This window comes from Dicentrarchus labrax, unplaced genomic scaffold, assembly GCF_905237075.1.
Source record: "Dicentrarchus labrax unplaced genomic scaffold, dlabrax2021, whole genome shotgun sequence".
In the NCBI taxonomy this organism is placed as follows: Eukaryota; Metazoa; Chordata; class Actinopteri; family Moronidae; genus Dicentrarchus; species Dicentrarchus labrax.
Window position 1 is genome coordinate 15775363 of NW_026136702.1, and position 18230 is coordinate 15793592.

General features: G+C 40.9%; 1 protein-coding gene across 2 annotated transcripts in view; it reads right to left on the minus strand.

Annotated features, from left to right (window-relative positions):
• Positions 1 to 1698: 1698 nt before the first annotated feature.
• The window catches only part of pcnx2 (pecanex 2), a 30778-nt gene continuing 14246 nt past the window's right edge, over positions 1699 to 18230 (minus strand). Inside the window, exons 19-40 of one of the 2 annotated variants that reach the window (XM_051419784.1) lie at positions 17873 to 17982; positions 17237 to 17345; positions 16567 to 16659; positions 16272 to 16422; positions 15517 to 15658; positions 15199 to 15376; positions 14092 to 14200; positions 13852 to 13981; positions 12812 to 12870; positions 12256 to 12471; positions 11900 to 12153; positions 10609 to 10842; positions 10203 to 10306; positions 9361 to 9505; positions 8611 to 8841; positions 7567 to 7724; positions 7351 to 7461; positions 5693 to 5871; positions 4423 to 4589; positions 4258 to 4332; positions 3082 to 3258; positions 1699 to 2182 (exon numbers count right to left, since the gene is read on the minus strand). In XM_051419784.1, the coding sequence (XP_051275744.1) occupies positions 2009 to 2182; positions 3082 to 3258; positions 4258 to 4332; positions 4423 to 4589; positions 5693 to 5871; positions 7351 to 7461; positions 7567 to 7724; positions 8611 to 8841; positions 9361 to 9505; positions 10203 to 10306; positions 10609 to 10842; positions 11900 to 12153; positions 12256 to 12471; positions 12812 to 12870; positions 13852 to 13981; positions 14092 to 14200; positions 15199 to 15376; positions 15517 to 15658; positions 16272 to 16422; positions 16567 to 16659; positions 17237 to 17345; positions 17873 to 17982 (3306 nt within the window). In that variant the 3' untranslated portion in view covers positions 1699 to 2008. Of the gene's footprint in view, positions 2183 to 3081; positions 3259 to 4257; positions 4333 to 4422; positions 4590 to 5692; positions 5872 to 7344; positions 7462 to 7566; positions 7725 to 8610; positions 8842 to 9360; positions 9506 to 10202; positions 10307 to 10608; positions 10843 to 11899; positions 12154 to 12255; positions 12472 to 12811; positions 12871 to 13851; positions 13982 to 14091; positions 14201 to 15198; positions 15377 to 15516; positions 15659 to 16271; positions 16423 to 16566; positions 16660 to 17236; positions 17346 to 17872; positions 17983 to 18230 lie in introns of both variants that reach the window. The other variant, XM_051419774.1, reaches the window with a different exon arrangement.

The following is an 18230-nucleotide window of genomic DNA, read 5'->3' on the forward strand; positions in this document are numbered from 1 at the left end:
CCTGTAGCGCCACCATGAGGTTGACATTTGAAATTATAAAACATTTTTAATTTATTTAATTTATTCATTCAAGTTTCCGTCAGGGTGAATTAAAGCAACCATAACTTTTCATGTTCAGGTCAAAAAAACCTGAAAATTCCCATCATCCTCAGCTGTTCGGTGTTTAATTAGCAAATGTTAGCATGCTAACATGTTAAACTAAGATGGTAAACATAGCATTGTTATTGTGAGCATGTTAGCACGCTAATGTTAGCATTTAGCTCTTACACTGCCATACAACCTCACAGACCTGCTAGCATGGCTGTCGAGCTTTCAGCAAACATTTGAGAAATTTTGTTGATGATAATGAGAATTAATACATTTCTGGGGAGAAATGCTTAAATTATTATTCTATTATATTATTCACCATCAGCAGGTAGTCTACGGCTATTCCTGACTATGCCAGTGACCAACGCGAGCAGAGAATGGTCCTTCTCCAAACTGGACTTGGTGAAAAATAGACTGCGATCTAGCATGCAGCAAGACCGAGTCAGTCATCTCACACTGATGTCTATTGAGCATGACATCCTTCGTGATTTGGATTTAAAGGACATAATTAGGGCCTTTTCTTCAAAGACCAGACGAAAGCACTTCTAAAAAGGTAAGAAAGTGCTGTATTTATAGGTTGTGCAGGTTTTAAATTGTTGTGGTTATGCATTGTTTTAAGAGAAATGCACATTTATACTGCAAACCTTCAATAACTGTTGCTCAGTTTCATCTTTTTGGTACCTGGCATTAGGCCATGTTGCTATCCATGGTGCTGAATGGAGTGTGTTTGTGTGTCTGTGCAGGTGCATGTGATTGGTTCCCAGGGCCCGCTGAGGCCAGAGAAGAGGCTCCTACTTTGATCTGTTGCTGTTCTTTGCTTATGCTGTTATCAGTTATTATCAATGTTTGTGCAGACAGGTGATGGTTGGTGATGTTTTTCATAATATCGTTTCACACATTTTGGTTTTATTATCACCATAAGTTGCTGTGTGTGGTTGTTAAATAAAGTGTCTTGTGTTTATGCTCAAGTGGGCTCAGTGATATGTTAAAAACAATATTATGGTGTTTTCTGGCTCAAAGAGGGAAAACTCACTGTTGTATGTCACGAAAGAAACTAATGCATTTTGTGATGTAGATTACCTAGATATTACACTTTTTTTAAAATGAGACTCTATAAATCGACTGGATGGGGGGCCTACCAAACCTCTCAGCCCCGGGGCCTAACATTAGGTTAAGGCGGCCCATAGTTTTACACTGTGGCCCACAGTGTAAAACTATTCATCACAAGTATGCACTGTCGAGTAGGCCTCTACAGTGTTTCCTTTGTATTGGGTGTTTAGAGGAGGTGAGGAGCTCAAAATACTGAATGGAGGATGAAAGGTCTCAGAGATCACATGCTGGCCCCAACAATATATGGCAGCATTGGAGGGGTTGCTTTGTATGCTTTCAAATGTTACAGAAGTGAAATATTAAAATCTTTCAGAGTAACTTTTAAATTGTTGGGATGTTTGGCATTCAGTAGAACCACACAGGTAACACTTCTTCTATGGTGCCTTGATGAATGCAAAATTGTAGAAATCCAGAAATCAAAGTAACAATCATCCCAACATACAGTGTTGAAGTGTGAGCCTCCCATCACAACCTACTGACTATAGGTGACATGACCAGAGGTTCATTTAAAAACGTGTTTATTTCATCAATCGGATCCAAGATCATGTTTTCAGACTTGTTTACATTCAGACAACAGGGTGAGACCACATGCTGAGGACAGGAGAGGAGGCAGGTTGGTGTGCATGGGTGCTCTCTCATACAATCCTCTGTATGGATGTATATATGTGTTACTTTTCATACAGTCCTCTCTGTATATGGGCATGTGTATGGGCACTCTCGTGTGTGTGTGTGTGTGTGTGTGTGTGTGTGTGTGTGTGTGTGTGTGTGTGTGTGTGTGTGTGTGTGTGTGTGTGTGTGTGTGTTCTCTCTCTCAGACAGTCTTTTGATCCGACGCCTCCGGAGCTGTTGAGGCAGATGCTGAGTCCTCCTGGGTCTTGTCTAATCCCTGGCTGTAGCCTCGGTCACCTGACTGCACGCCGTCTTTCACCGTGATGGCGGCATTGGAATAGGTCGCGTCTATACTCTCATATGGCTCTGATGTCCACTGAGAAAGGGAGGAAGCAATATTCTTTGTTAAAACCTGTACTTTACTCACATTATTTTGCATCTCAAGTCAAATTAAGGATTTATTTTCAGTTGTTCCAGTGGTTTGATAAGATTGTTGATTGTTGCCTTACTGGCTTTTACAACTAATTTCCCAGCTAATTCTCTGTGTTTTAGCACAAAGCTGCTGCTCAAATTTTCAAATAATGCAATAAATAATGCCAAGACTTTAAAGTTTAGAGCCCCACTAGTGGCCACCAGAGGCTGCAACACTGATACACCTCACAAATAAAAGTGCTGGATGGAATAAGTCAATAACTACACTAATATTGTGATGTTCATACAGCAATTTTTTAGTACGGATTGTCCAGTAGGTTTATCCCCTCTGCCAGTTCGATTATGAGCTACAGTAATATTATCAGTGATATTTTGGCCTCGGGGTAGCGTAGGAGGTAAGATCATGTCGCAGTTTCTTCACTGGGGACTTACTTTTTATGCATGACTGGGCCTTTATATAGGTTTATAGTGGACTACATATAACATAAAAACATTGTAATGTCATCATGTATATACTGAACGAACCAGAATGTAAAATGTATTTTTATTGAACTTAAAAATAAAAAAGATTTCCCAACAACCTTAACACGGCTTCCTTTTCCATGTATTCCTTTAATGATTACAAATAGCTTTAAATCTTTTTAACCGTTTAATATCAAAGTCAAGCTATTACCCTTTCAGAAACCTTGTCATGGACCAAATGGGTGACCAACAGGTGGTTTTGACTTGAGGGTGATCAATGATGTCGTTGTGTATAAGGCCAATATGAGGAGGGTGCAGCCACTCAGACAGCGTATAAAGAGGCAGGGTCTTTGCCCGTCTATCTGTTGATTTGTTCCCTACCTGCGTGGCTCTGCTGCTGGACCTGTGTGAGGGCCCCATGGCGATGTTGACACTGGATGAGGACTGTGTATCTGTGGTGTTGCCCCCTTCAGCAGCAGACAACCCAGAGATAACCAGACCACTGGAGAAACTACGCTTCCCAAACAGCAGGCTGAGAGTGGACGAAGACGAGGAGACCTGAACAAAGGAGATGAAGTAAACACTGAGATGGTATATGGGAGCACAAAACACAAATATGCTCATGTACAAACAATTATCAGAGACAGTAGGCGGTGTCTAAGAATAACTTGTAGTCAATGATAATATAATCACAAGCTTTGGCCATCAGCTGTGAAATTGTTTCATGGATGAGTTTTTATGATAATGACAAAAATAAACCCCTGAACATCGGTTTAAACTCGATTGTGGTAATAACATCAACTCACTTAACGTCTGCGCAAATAAAATGCAGTGTAATTCAGGGGTTTTACTGCAAATGCGACACTATTTTTACACACAATTTAATCTAGTAATGGCAACTTTGGCAACATTTCACTTCAACTGAAGTTGATTTCTTTGTTTTGACTCCCTTTAATACTCTCTTTATTATTATGCTTAGTTGGCATTTCTTGTTGTGTGTGTAGATCTAGGAATCCATTTGTTTGTTATAAACAGTGGTGTAGTGCACGGTACTTATAGATCAGTCGGCATTTGGTGTACATACTCCTAAATCCCCTCTGATGCAGTTCATTCAGTAGTGTTCTTCAAGCTGAATTTTTTTTCCTAGGTTGGCGAAGGCATGACATAGTAAGGAATAAGGAATACTTCACTCAAAATGCATAATTGTGCAGTCGTCTCACCTGTCTGTGGGCCAGTATTTATTGCAAAAACTGCATCTCTGTGGCTATGGTTAATTTCATAATGATCCTTACTGCCTGTCAAGCAGCAGAAGTTAAGTGACAAGAGTAGTCTTACATGTTTAAAACACAGGGCGTTTATCCTTTGCAGGATGGGCCACTTTAAGAAAAAGTATACCCACTTTTCTAGGCACCACTACACCACTGGTTAAAAAAACATTAAAAAAATATGACAGAAACATTGTTTTTCTTAAAATGTGCCCGTTTTGAGATCTTCATCTGTCAAACGTGTGCTGTAGTGTGCAGGCCAATGTATGTATAGAAGTGTAAGAGCCCGTACTTGGCTGGAGCGCTGCTGGTGCTGCGCTGCCTGGAGCTGTGAGCTGATCCCACCAGCTCCTGAGAGACGCGGGACCTGAAGAGAGCGAAAGATCCTCTGGTTACTATTTATTCTCTGATACAACTGAGCAAAGTATTCTGATTTGAACATTGTGTGTGCGTATACCTGGGAGAATATAGAGGCTATAGACGTGTTAAAGGACAGCTGACTGTTGGACAGACGCTGGACAAGCCCGTGGGTGGAGCCTGAGTCCAGGATGGGCCCTGATTGGCTGCTGACGGGGGGGCGCTGACTCTGAGGTTGAACTGAGCGACTGCGGTACTCTCTCCTGGCTGCAGAAACACACAGACACAGAAATACATATGTTTATAATATAATATAATATAAAAACAAGAACCATACCAAATTAATTACGATAGATATTGTGTTGTGTTGAGACTGATGAACTATTTTAAGACAAAATTACAAGAAATAAGATTGTTGTTTAATCATGGTTCATTGTTTGCATTACTTACATTCTACTGCCAACATATTCACTACCAAACTGCCTTAAAAATACCACTAAAAGTAGCCAAACAATACTGAAACATGAAGAGCATGTTATTCAATGTTTTCCTCACCGCCAGCAAATCCCATGAAAAGACCAAAACAATGTGTAAGTTCATCCCTCAGTACTTTACAACTTATCTACCCTACGAAGATGAAAATCTTCAAAATCTCAAATATATTGTCTTTGGGGTGCCCGGTTAGTTCAGTTGGTAGAGCTGACAACCCATATACGGAGTTGCTGCAGCGGCCTGGGTTCGAATCCGACCTGCGGCCCTTTGCTGCATGTCATCCCCTCTCTCTCTACCCACCCCCCGTCTCTCTACAGCTGTCTCTTTAAAAATAAAGCCAAAAATATATATGTATATTGTTTTTGTTTTTTGCTCTTTTCATGGGATTTGTTGACAATAAAAAAATATATAGAATATCACTGGACTTATCCTGATAAAAATGTAAGTTAAAATAAAACTAAAGGTTTCTATTATCCAAAATAAGCTACTGGACCAAGACCAAGTAAAGCTATAGCATCAAAACTCCTGAGGGTACTGAATTTTAAATGTGTCATTACAAATTTTTAAAGTTAAAGTTATGTAGTTTCAAAAAGGTAAATAAAAATGGAAAACTATTCAAAAACTAATAAAAACACCCAAAGCTATGACATCCCTCTGTGTGTGTGTGTGTGTGTGTGTGTGTGTGTGTACCCTTGTACATATATGCAAACCAAAAGCTTCTCTGCACAAGTTTTAAATTAAAACATGATTTTAGGTTTAGGGTTTAAATTATGTTCTGGTTAAAGTTACAATGCGTAAGGGACTCAGGAATCAGTGTAGTCGATAAGAGGTTTTCCACAAGGACAATGAGACGTGTTTGTGTGTGAGTTGCTGGGTACCTGCGTTGTGGTGTCTGTGGCTGTGTGTCGTCCTGGCTCTGTGCTGGTAGAGGCTCAGGCTGTTGGACGTGACGGAGGACGGGCGGTTGTGGCTCAGCGAGGATGAACCACCAGCACCGCAGTCCACATCCTCCATGTTCACGCCGCTGTTACAGCTGGTCAGGTTGTCCTTACGCACCCTGCACACACACACAAACACACACAGAAAGAGCTCTGATTTATTTATTCATGTTCTCACAAGGGACACAAACTGGCAAAGGGCCATAAAAAATTTAGCAAGCCTTGACTATTTCAGCTGGTTAAACACACACACACACACACACACACCCATAAACTTACACTCAGAGGGAGATGTTACATAACTGTGCTAGCATATGTGACACACACTGGTGCAGTCTTCCTCTTAAATTAGTTAAGTGCGTTCTGGCTGACGAGGCACGGCCAATCTCCTTGGCTACTTAGTGAAATTAAGACAACACCTTTAACTCAAGGCCGATGAAACAGGATTAACAATCTAATCTAATCTGAAAGGAAAACTCAGCCATCTAAGAAGATTAAGAGAAAGCCACAAAGTCACAAAGACACCCTATTAGCTGACCTGCAGAGGCTAATGCATAACCTATACAATAAGCTATGCTGAAGCTAATGTGTAAAAGAGGAATTGAGAAAGAAAACGAGCGGATAGAGGGAGGGAGAGATGGGAAGGAGGAGAACAATGTAGAGCCAGAGGAAGAAAGCTTTCTCTCAAGTGTGCACTCCCACTGTCCCTGTACATGTATTTAAAACTAAATTATGTTGGCGGAAGAAGTCTCTCCACAGCACTGATTTCCACCAAGTCAATATCTGTAAATCCACAGAGAAGCTCTCACTCAGCAGACAGCCGTATCATTAAAATGCGGTTTGCACCTCATCCAAAGTGATTTACACCAAATACAATCAGCTAAATAAGTGAACATGACGAAGTTACCATCGTCTCACGAGTCATTGCATCTTTTTGCCCCTTGCACATGATCTTAACCCTTATGTTGCTCTTTAACAGCTCAAATACTTGACATTGATTTACCAGCTTAACTAACCAATGTGCATGTGATGTATTTACTGTACACTGCATTGTGTGCTGGAAAATGCTGTAGGCGAACATCCCAATACAACCTCCTTTGCAGCAGTGTCTGCAATAGTTAAAAGTAAAAATTGTCTCTTGTGAAATAATATTTTGTCTACCCCAATACAATGTTGGCTGCACAAGACGGAGGCCATTCTGAGAAATAACCCTCAGCTGAATTTGATTATATATGGCCTTTGTTTTTACTGTAAGTGTGTGCTCCAAAATATTCAAACATAAATTCAACTGAGCCTCTTATCCAGTCTTTTTTAAGGGCCCTACGAGACTGATGGTTATTCCAGAAGCTGAACCCATGACCTTTCAGTTACAGCGTTTTTTACCCACCAGACTGAACTAAATAAAAAATGATGAGGGAGTCTTTCTTTAGCATGTGAAGAATGTTAATTGAAGAGCACTGTCACAGGGAAAGTATGAGTCAGAGGAGGGAAGGAGGAAAAGACTGTGCTCTTGATTGAGGAGGGAAGGTTTGAATATGCCAAAATAATAAGAATTATTATATAATCATTTAAATAATGTATTCTAAACCGACCGTAACCATTTAGTGCAGAGCCAGGAACGAATCACATCCAGGCTTAAAGCCCCTCCTCCGATGCTGCGCAGCGTTCGGTGCGTTCCTGCGTATGATGTTGTTAGAGGTGACACATACCTAAAAAATAATAAAATAAATGTCAGCAACAAGACGTTTAGACAAATAGACAAAACTGTAAAGATAAGGACGTTAAATAGCAGCATAGCAGCGAGTGACACATACATGGGGTAGCCCAGCGGCTGGTCGCAGGACGAGTTGACCATGTTCCTCAGAGCTTGCTTTGAGTTCTGGATGCTGCCGCGTTCTGGATTTCGGTTCCGTAAAAACACCAATTCTTGCTGCTGGCCCGCCCACAGACCTCTCACACATTCCTTATTGATCTGCAGAGAGAGGTTACATATACAGTATATACTCTACATATTCATATAGACATTTATATGTTTTAGTTTCACCATCGTCCATCCATAACTGAATAACTGAAACATAATGTGGCAGAGGAGTGCCCTTAAAAAGAGAATGATTAACTACTAAAACCTGCACAGATACAATGTGGTTATTTTGTGTAATGGGTTGATAAAAACCTTCCTTAAAGGAATAGTTTGACATTTTTGGATATAAATTTGGGTATTCGCTCTCTTGCTGAGAGTTAGAAGAGAGGATGGACACCACTCTCATATCCGTAGGCCTGCAGGACTACAGTTAGCAGTCGGTTAGCTTACTCTGCTCACTAATTAACAGATTATGTGCTGATGAAGACTGAATTACCCTTGGAATCTTTTCATCTAATGCTTCACAAGAACACAATTAAGTGCATGTCAAACTATTCCTTTCACATCAGAGTTAAGCAGGACATCTGAGCACTTAAAGTAACTGCAGAGTCAACAACCCTGCTGTGGTCATTTTGTGCAATGGGTCGATAAAAACGTTCTTCTTTTAATGTTAAAAAACTCTCATTTGCAAGCTTGTACTTTTCAGGAGACACACTGCTTTACATTCATTTAGTTATTGTGCTGCAACTCAGGTAGGCCTTCTCAGCTGTATCCAAATATATTCAGTTCGGATGAGTTGTATGTGGCCTCTTGTGATCATATTTCACTTTTCTGTTCAGATTTGAAACTGCAGCCGCTTCTAAACAAAAATAAACATTTGAGCTCAGCTATAGAAGACAGAAGGCATAAAGGCAGGAGACATTATTCATTCACTTTCCGTACCAACATCTTCCCACTTCAAACCCCCTATTTCCACCGACACCCTCAGCCGTCTTACCTTGATGACCTTGAAGCTGAGGTGGCGTTTGTACAGCATGATGATCTTATACTCATCCGTGCCGTCATCAATCATGTGTCTCAGCGTGAGCAGCGTGTCGCGGCTGGATAGCACAGCCTTACGCCAGGCGGGGTCACTCTCGTGGCAGATGACCAGGCTGCTGCGGTAGTTGGTGATGGCTTCATACAAGATAGATGCCTCCTCGGTCTCCTCCAGACATGTGAAGTGATCCTGAAAGGGCAGGAAAGGCGGAATTTGATCAGATGTAAGGGAAATGCCAACTCCAAGGATGAGAAATGGCCATCGTTAAGATATTAATGGAAATGTTGAATGATGCGCAAATGAAAATGTATTGAACTGTAGATGGTAATGGTAAATGGACCTGTACTTGTATAGCACCTTTCTAGTCTTCCGACCACTCAAAGTGCTTTTACACTATGTGCCACATTCACCCTTTTCACACGCATTCACAAAGTCCATCGAAGAGAAACTAACATTCATACACATTCACACACCAATGCACAGCATCGGGAGCAATTTGGGATTCAGTATCTTGCTCAAGGATACTTCGACATGTGGCACCAGGAGCCGGGGATCAAACCCACAATCTTCCGATTAAGGAACGACCCGCTCTGCCTCTGAGCCACAGCCATAGATGAAACAATGTCTCTGAGCAAGTGAGGACACATCAACACAAAGACAAAGACGTGTGGATGTAGCAGCAGCATTCAGAAGCACAGCACACTTCACCTGATGCAGTTTGAGGCTCATTCTGACAGCAGGAGCCACCACCTTCTGCAGGAGGTCCAGATCAGCAAAGACCCACTCGTCTTTCGTGGCGATGCGGAAGTCGCCTTTAAACAAGGTGTTGAAACCGTAGAGAAATGATTCCAGACTGGAGGAACGCAAGGGTTTGTGGGGATTTAAAAGAGAGAGAGAGAAAGAGGGAGAAAGAGGGGGAGGTTATGAAAGTATTAAGTATTCTTAGAATGTAAACCACATGAAGGCGAAAAGTGTGCAGAAATCTGTTTGAAAGATGTGTGTGGTTAAAGATTTAGCTGCTAACGCCCCCTTCTGGTGTGTCTGTCAAACTGCGGGGAAACATCTACCAGCTCTTTTTACACCACTGACTTTACAACCAATAAAATTGTACAATTATGTGTAATTCTTTATATTTATATAAAACATAAAACATTTTTCTGAATTCAATCCAGAATGCAGAAAACACACTTAATGCTAGATTACATTTAACTTCATGTAACATATGTATGTGTTTTAAAGAAGACAGAATAAGTTGAATTCAAAATCAATAAAACACATTCTTGCTCAATTAAATACAAATACAAGATGTTTTGGTGCCACAGCCTTACTTATGTAAGCTAACTTAAGCTAGACATCACTGTGTAACTCACATTGCTGAGCCTTTTTTCAGACTTTGTGGCTCTTCCATACTTATGCTACTGTTACACTGCGTTTTGACATTTAACATTTACATGTAAATGTCAAACAGGGGTTGTAATCTTCCCACACGACTCAATTCAGAGAGCGAGCTTACGGGCAATTCATTCATCTATTTGTGTTGTAAGGTTTACCTGTTGGACATGTTGTGTGATGCCGTGCCGAGAGATCTCCTCCCGAGGACAGAGAGAGCGTAACACAGAGTCACCAAAGCAGAGTCTTCATCACTGTCCACAGGCTGGACACAAAAAATAACAAAAAACAAATAAAAACAATAATAATGATTAAATGTTGTGTTGTTAACAGAAACGATTGGCAACTTTAATTGCAGTTTAATTGTAACCGTAATTCAACTTTTGTTTTCCTTTTGCTCATTTCACAAATTGAATAATTAAAAACAGTGGACCTAAAATTGTCATAAACTCACAATTCAATTCAGAAAATAATTCTTAGTTGCAATCATAATAAGCAGAAGTAGAAAATCCCTCAGCTTCTCAAACCCATGATAACGTTTGATATAATAATGTTTCAGTGATGTACCGTCTCCATCTTCCCAGCACAGTACTGGATCCACTCCAGGTAAACGTTGCAGAAGCTGGCGCGCGTCACCCCCTGCAGGCAATGCACGTAGTCTTCATCGATCTTCACACTAAAGACCTGAGGGTCACGCTCAATGTGGTGCCACTTGGTGTAGGACTGCAGCGCATCCTGGACGGTTGCATCCTTTAGCCATGTGGACAGTTTCGGAGAGTGGATCAGGTAGTAGATGATACTCTGAGAGGAGAGGCGGAGGAAGGGAGGGAAGAAGAGGGAAGGACCATCAGAGAAAAGCAAAATACTACATATAAGGAGAGAAAAAGAGATAGAAATGAATGACATCTGGAGTAACTATTGGCAAGCTTCCATTTGTAACTATGATTAATGCATAAGATTCTCTATCTGTCAATCAAACGGTTTAACCTTTTGGCCAGCAAATCTGTAAGGGTCTAAAAGTAGAATATTCAGTTTAAAGGGTGAATGAATATGTCAAAAAGTGATGCCTTATTAAAGCTGCACTTGGTACCTTGCCATACAGGTGACTCTTAATATCAGTATAATAAAATATCAACTTAAAAACATGAAAAATGGGTAGCAGGATCTCAGTAGATCACATTTAATATGCTCGGCTGTAAAAACAAGCAGAAAATGAAGAAATTAAAGACATGAACAGTAAAAAAATAGTGAGTCTAGATTTCTCTGGACTGAATGATCACTTGCTGCTGTGTTTTAGTGTGATAATGTGTCTAAAAAAACCCACTAAAACCAGAAAATATAAAAAGTTTTCTTCTAAGTCCAAATAAGTAAAATTCAGCCTCATTTTTTGATCTATGCTGAAAATAGAGGGGGTTTCTATTTTTACAATAATTTATAATTTAATTTAACACTAGTTATATACTTTAATTTATCAATTTAACACATAGTATACACTTCTGTGTATACTATCCTGCCACCACCTGCAGCTCTTTAAAATACCAAGATTTGCAAACAGTGGCATGATGATCTCTAACCAATATGCTACAATATCTGTTTCAAAATTAGATGTCACGTCATCAATTAAAAATTTAATTAGCTTTATTAGGTAATAGAGTTAAAAACATCTGAGCTGGAATTTTTAAGAAATACAGTACCAATAACAAACAAATGATAAATATCAATATCTCGCCCAGTTACCTCATGAGGAGGCAATTTGTTTGCGTACTTGTATGACCCTAACCCTAACCTTAACCCTAATCACATTCACACAACAGTAACTTTAAATCAATCAATCACATCAAATCAGAATGAAACGTACCTTCAGGTAGTAGGTGATGAGTAGCTTTCGCAGATCGTACACTTGTAGCATGGTGGCGGCATTGTTCTCACTGATGCTGTAACCCTCCAGCAGGTACTTAGTGGCCATCACCTCCCAGGCCAGCCAGCGCAGGTTGAAGGCCGCATTGCACGAAAGCATGTGGGGCAGGTGACCCGGCTCACAGCAGCAGCATGCATCGTCTTCCTCCACGCCCTCTGTGATGGCCTCCACCTCTCGCTGCTGGCAGTACGTACCTTAGGGGTGGAGGTGATCAGTCAAACAGCAAGATAGCTCATTGTTCATTCAGAGAGAAAATTGAAGGAAGGGGAAAGGGGGTAGGGATGGTCAAACTGTACCTCTGAACTCCAGACCCCTCAGCTGGAAAGTGACCAACCCGTTGCCGATCTCGATGAGCTGGACCAGGGCGTTGAGGTAGTCAGAAGCCAGAATGAAACAGTCTCCGGCGCTGTAGTTGCCCCATCGGCCCAGCATAAGGTCGCCACAGAGCGAATGCTGCAGCGAGCGAGTCAGATACTCGTAAAAGATGGAGTTTAGGTTGCTATCATCACACCCTGTGAGAGAAGGACAGCGGGAAAAGCAGACAGACAGATAGATGGGTGTCAAGAACAGTGCAAAACAAGAAATGTGCAAAAAAAGTAGAAAGAAAAGGTTTGACTGCTTCCTTCCCTTACTGATTCTAAACTAGCAGACATTAATTTATACCTTTTTATGCTGAGTGGATATGGATAAAAAGGTTTTGATCTCTTCACATTAATGACACAATGAAAATATTGAACATATCAATCAAACAAATAATTTATTCTAGATCTTCAAAAGTGATCTTTAATAAATGATGAAATATTGATTTAGAGAGGACAGGAGAATTAAACAGCGCAGTTAGAAAGAACTCACCTGTCTCCTTATCCACTTGGGACACCAGTCTGCTGTTAGAGTTGTCAATACGCTTTGTGCTGCAAGGGACAGACAAAAAACTGTAAAAATCATATGTTGAAACTGTTAAGACACCAAAAGGTACCTCTTATACTGAGGTGAATATAATGTTGCAGCTGATGGGAACAGCTTACAAATCATTACGTGTCAAATCTATTCTAAAATGGCCACCAAAACAGGTGGAAAACAGCTAATGCAGAAAATATATCTTTTTGAAATCTCGTCTAACTACTGCCTAAAACACCAAGATCTGACTCCATTAAAGACGATGCTGTTTCAGCTGTAATACAGACAACAGCGTCTAAATATATTCACAGGCTGCCTCATGTCATGTCTCTCAAGTTTGCACAACAAAGCTGCTGGAGTATTTTTGGAGTGCTTTCAGTGAGCTGAAGTACAAACAGTCTCTCACATCAATAAGTGAGAGGGAACAGAGGGGTTACATTGTGTAAGGGTGAGGAGGAGGGTGTCTAGCTGCTAAACTGCCTTGCTCAGCTCAATACAATGGGGACTGATTTCTCCTTCCACAAATAAAAATATTGATCTTATTGTTTAAATTCATAAACGACATGGAAGAAGTCATTAGTCCATTTCTCAAAACGGTACGACTTCCCTACTGTGTCTGTGGCTCCCTATTCTTTTCCACTAAAGCTATAAATATTTAAAAGCAGGTCAGGTGATTTTTCTCCTAAAAGCCTCATTCATTTTCTAAAAACACCTGGGCACTGTAGTTTTTATCAAACCTTACTCAAACAGGAAGAAAAGTTTGTTTTGGTGCTGTACTATACTCTCTACTATAATATCTACGAGTATTTACAGCAGCAGGATGGTGTATTATATGTGGGATCGTCTCAAAATAAACCACAGTGCCCATGTTCATAGTAATAAAGGAACATGTCAGCCAGTGCAACAGTGTGGCTCACGGACGTGTTTATAATAGTGGCACAGCTCTATCAGGCTGGCTGACGACACTTGTCAGTTCAATTAACTCATTGCCGTACTTGTAGTTTCGCTCCCAGAACTTGATGGGCCGCGGATATGAGGAAATGAAGATGGCGCTGCCCAGGAAGGGAGCCAGCGGAGTGTAGAAGACAGTGGTGAGCAGAGTCTGAAGCAGCAGCATGGCTGAGTCTGGACACACACACACCCACCAGTCAAGGAAAAAAACTGCAGGTACTGATGCAGACACACACACACACACACACACACACACACACACACAGGTCTCAGAGAAAGGATACGAGGCACAGCAAACGGCTGAGCGAAGGCATGGAAAGCGCTGCCCCAGGCGATCTGCCAGGGAGCGATGTAAACCAGGATGAAATGGAGCTTCAGCAGCAGCTCACGCATCTGAACAGAAACAGAAACAACACGCAGTCGGTCCTCTATGCACAGACTTAAACAGAACAGAGGGTGTGTTAAAGGTTACATTCCTCCGCATCACTATAGATGTTAGTAAGCCCTCTGTGGTCTACTGCAGTGTATAAATGTAATCCGTTTCACTATGTATGTAACTGGTATATACAAACATAAGACCAAATAAAAGGCAGTACAGTTGAAAATGTCATATTTCATGTTTTCCTACAGTAACATCTCAGTCCAGATCTGTCTGTCAACAGCAGGTTGGGCTGATACACATAAATATACAAAATAATCATAATAATAAAAACCATTCAAAATAAAAAAATAAAAAATGTTTCTGTTGCTTTTAATGGACTCACAATGACACAATGACAGTTTTCATTACTGGTCCCTTTTTAAAGTGGTCCCCCTCTGTGATCAAAATTGAAGTTGCAGAGGCCAAGACGTCCTGACTTTTAGTCCTACAATTCCCATAATGCAACTCTATAACATATTTTTGTTGCACCCTGCCCGACTGGTAAATGCCCACGTCTTTCAAACATCCCACCTCTAGGTTGTAATGCAGACTTTCTAAAGGAAAAAAAAGTTTATTCTAATACCAGAGCTGATAACCTCACTATTATTATCAGGGTTATTTTCTCCCACACGACAAAAGTCCTCCACAGCCACAGACGACATTATACAACTATTTACAGATGCTTATTATTACACATCTATGGTGAATAAATTGACCTTTGTGTGTAAAAGTTCCACTTTAAGTGAAATTATTTAAAGCTCAGTCAAGTGATGTCTGTCTGCCTGTTTCCTGCTGTGTTAATATCTGAGTGCAGCTATGTTTGCCCTCTATGTCTTTTGCTTTATATTTATGAGTTTGATTCTATTGCTGAATATATGCTGGTTTCCATTTATCATCGTGCGTCTCTGATATGTATCTATCTCTGAGACAATATTTCTATCAGGTCTATCATCACTCCCCGTTCTCTCACCTTGTGGAAGACAATAGACATGATGAAGAAGTCCAGCAGGAAGCTTTCGGAGGCATGCGGACAGTCAAAGTGGAAAAAAACAAGCGTGAAGAGCAGAGTGAGGAACTGGAAGCTGGGATCGCAGAAAGATGAACGCAGGAGTTTCAGTCCAGCAACCGTCGTCAGGAGAACATCACAGCTGGAGGCGGCACAAACAAGAGTTTAGACGTCAGATTCAACAGGTGGTTCACCACACACACTCTGATGGACAGGCATACTGCAGATGTGTGGAAACGATGTGTGTGTGAGGTGATTCTGTGTGTTTGTGGCTTCACTCACTGGATTCCCAGCTTCTTGCGGTGACTGAGCGCGAAGCCATCGTTAGTGAGCGCGCTAAGCACAATGGCGGGGTACACCACGTACTTCTCAAAGCACAGGAGCCCCACGTATAGTCTCTCAAACCACATCAGCACAGCATCCTCTGTAGCAGAAGCAAGAATAACAAAATAACACTGTGGAGTTGCAGACTAACCGAACACTGCTGAGCACTGTATTTGACCACCTGGAATGAGAATGGGCTGTGAAGTGTGTAGAGAAAACTATGGTGGCCGCGAAAGTCTGGAATAACTCAAAAGTCCCCATCTACAGCCAGTGTTTGGTTTGTCCGTTCTGGGCTACTGTAGAAACTGTCTGTCTGTAGATAGAAACAGCTCATTCTAAGGTGATTTAAACACAACGATTCCCATATCCAGGTAATTATACACTTATAAAAACATAGCTACGGATATCATATTTCATTTCTGCCAATAGATCCTCCTAAATATTACACACTGGATCCTTACCCTCACTATTCAGTAACACAAGTCACATATATATGGCCATTTTGAAAAGGAAACCCTTATCTTATTTACCTCTGCCAGGGAGGCGTGCTTTGACCTAACATGCAAACATAAATAATCTATATTCAATAAATAATACATTTAGAGAATTGTATGGTCTAGGTGTTTGGGTGTGCTGTTTTGTAGCTGATCAAGGGGTTCACATACTTAATTATTAACACACAACTCTGGGCTATATACAGTAGGACTGCTGACCTCTGGGTTCAAACTGGTGGTACTCCTTTGTCTTGAGGACCGGATGGGATATCCACAACCAGGGGTGATGCTTCCTCAGCTGGGGGATCAGGTAGTGGGTCACAAACCCCACCGTCCCCGCCAGAGCGTACAGCACAATGGTCACAAAAGGCTGGAAGCAAGTTGGTACATAAGAAACATAATGAAAATTAATAATTAGACAAAACCCTTTAGAGATTGTCTTCCTGCTAAATTTGACCATGTGAGATCAAAGGTAAAAGGGAGCGTACAGAAAGAGCAAACAGTCAAGTCTCACCTTAAGAGACAGAAACACAGTGCTCGCAGTGATGGCGAAGGTTAGGATGTAGGCGACGGAGCACACGACCACATCTGACAGCAGAATCTCTTTCTGTAGAGTACAAGAGGGAGGGAGAGCTTGAGTCATTAATAATCCACACTGAATGAAAACACATTCGTTTGTCAGACTCATTTAGGTGTGTGATTATTTCTGTCTAATCGTTCTGAGCCTTCAGTTTTTGGAGATCAAAGACGCAGCAGCTTGAGAAGAGTTAAGGGCGTCACAATCCCCATTAATACTGTAAAAGGCAGCGGGAGGCTTGTTTTCTCCGATGCATAATTCCTTGTAATCGCACACAATGATCGACAGCAAACATTGTTTTATTGTCTCGCATGCAACGCTGAGTTTAAGACTCTCACATACAGTGTGTCTGTTCCGGAATGTACGTGCACGCTGTTAATGAGTATTGATTTTGTGATAATTACTGTGACCTGACATGAGCTAATATGGTTCTGGGCGGCTGCAATTCAAAACAATAAGCTGTTCAATAAATCAACAGGGTGTTTATGCATTCACAGAGATAAATTATCCAGTGGCTGATAGTAACCTAAACCATTACTCATCATCTTCCACTAACAAGATTATTGATCTAACATCAGTTTATATCTATATAATCATCTTTAGTCACCATAGAGTTCTGCAGTTTCTCGGGCAGCGGGTCTTTACTTTCTGTGTCATCCTCCTCCTCTTCCTCACTCTCCACCAAAGCGGGCATTATCTTTGATTTGATCAGAGATCTGTAAATAAAAATGTTACATGTGTGGGAAGAGAGGATCTTATTTCTTAAATAACAGTTTTTTCTCAGAAAACGTAAAGCAACCGAAGGCAGAAGGCAGTTTTAATAAATAAAATGTATTCTTTACAACAAAAACACATGAAATGTAGGTTTTTACATGTGAAATACTTTCCCTTTACATTCCTTTTTTTAAGTTTTAACCTCTTATCTTATAATTCTAACAATATCTTTATTCAGCTTTAACAGCGTTACAAAGTAAAAGTGAAAATTTATGTTTATGTTTTATTTTGCATCTGCAGGAATTCACCAATACCAATCATGAAGCGTCTATCTGCCTATTTCGGTGAAAATAACTCAAATAAATAATAATGATAAACATTTTTCATCTGCAGTAAAGTACTGTATATTTTCATTTCCTCATGTCAATGAATTCAGCTCTCTTGATTCCATGCACCTTTCTAACCTGTGACTGTAAGATTATTACAGAGAATTAAGTGTGTGCATGCAAACACACACACTGATACTCACAGTAGTACGGAGGGGTCACTGCTCTGTCTGCTGAGGTGGTAGGAGAAGACCACCAACAGGCCACAGAATCCAGAGAACAGGGCTGGGGTGTGTTGCTCATCCCATGGCTCCTGTAAGCACACACATGCACACATGCACCTGCGTGAATCCTGTGCCTTTAAAACCAGAGTTGGCTGCCTTTAGATCTTCACGGCTTAAAAGCTTTTTCCGCCAGCTGCAATCTTGTAGTCACTTTTGAAAAATGAATAGCAACATTTTGGTTTTTTTTGCTGCAGCTCTACTTGGTTCTATCATTGAAACTGCCTCGCTGGCTGCACGCTATTTATAACTGAACTGAGGATGACCATGAGCATAGATT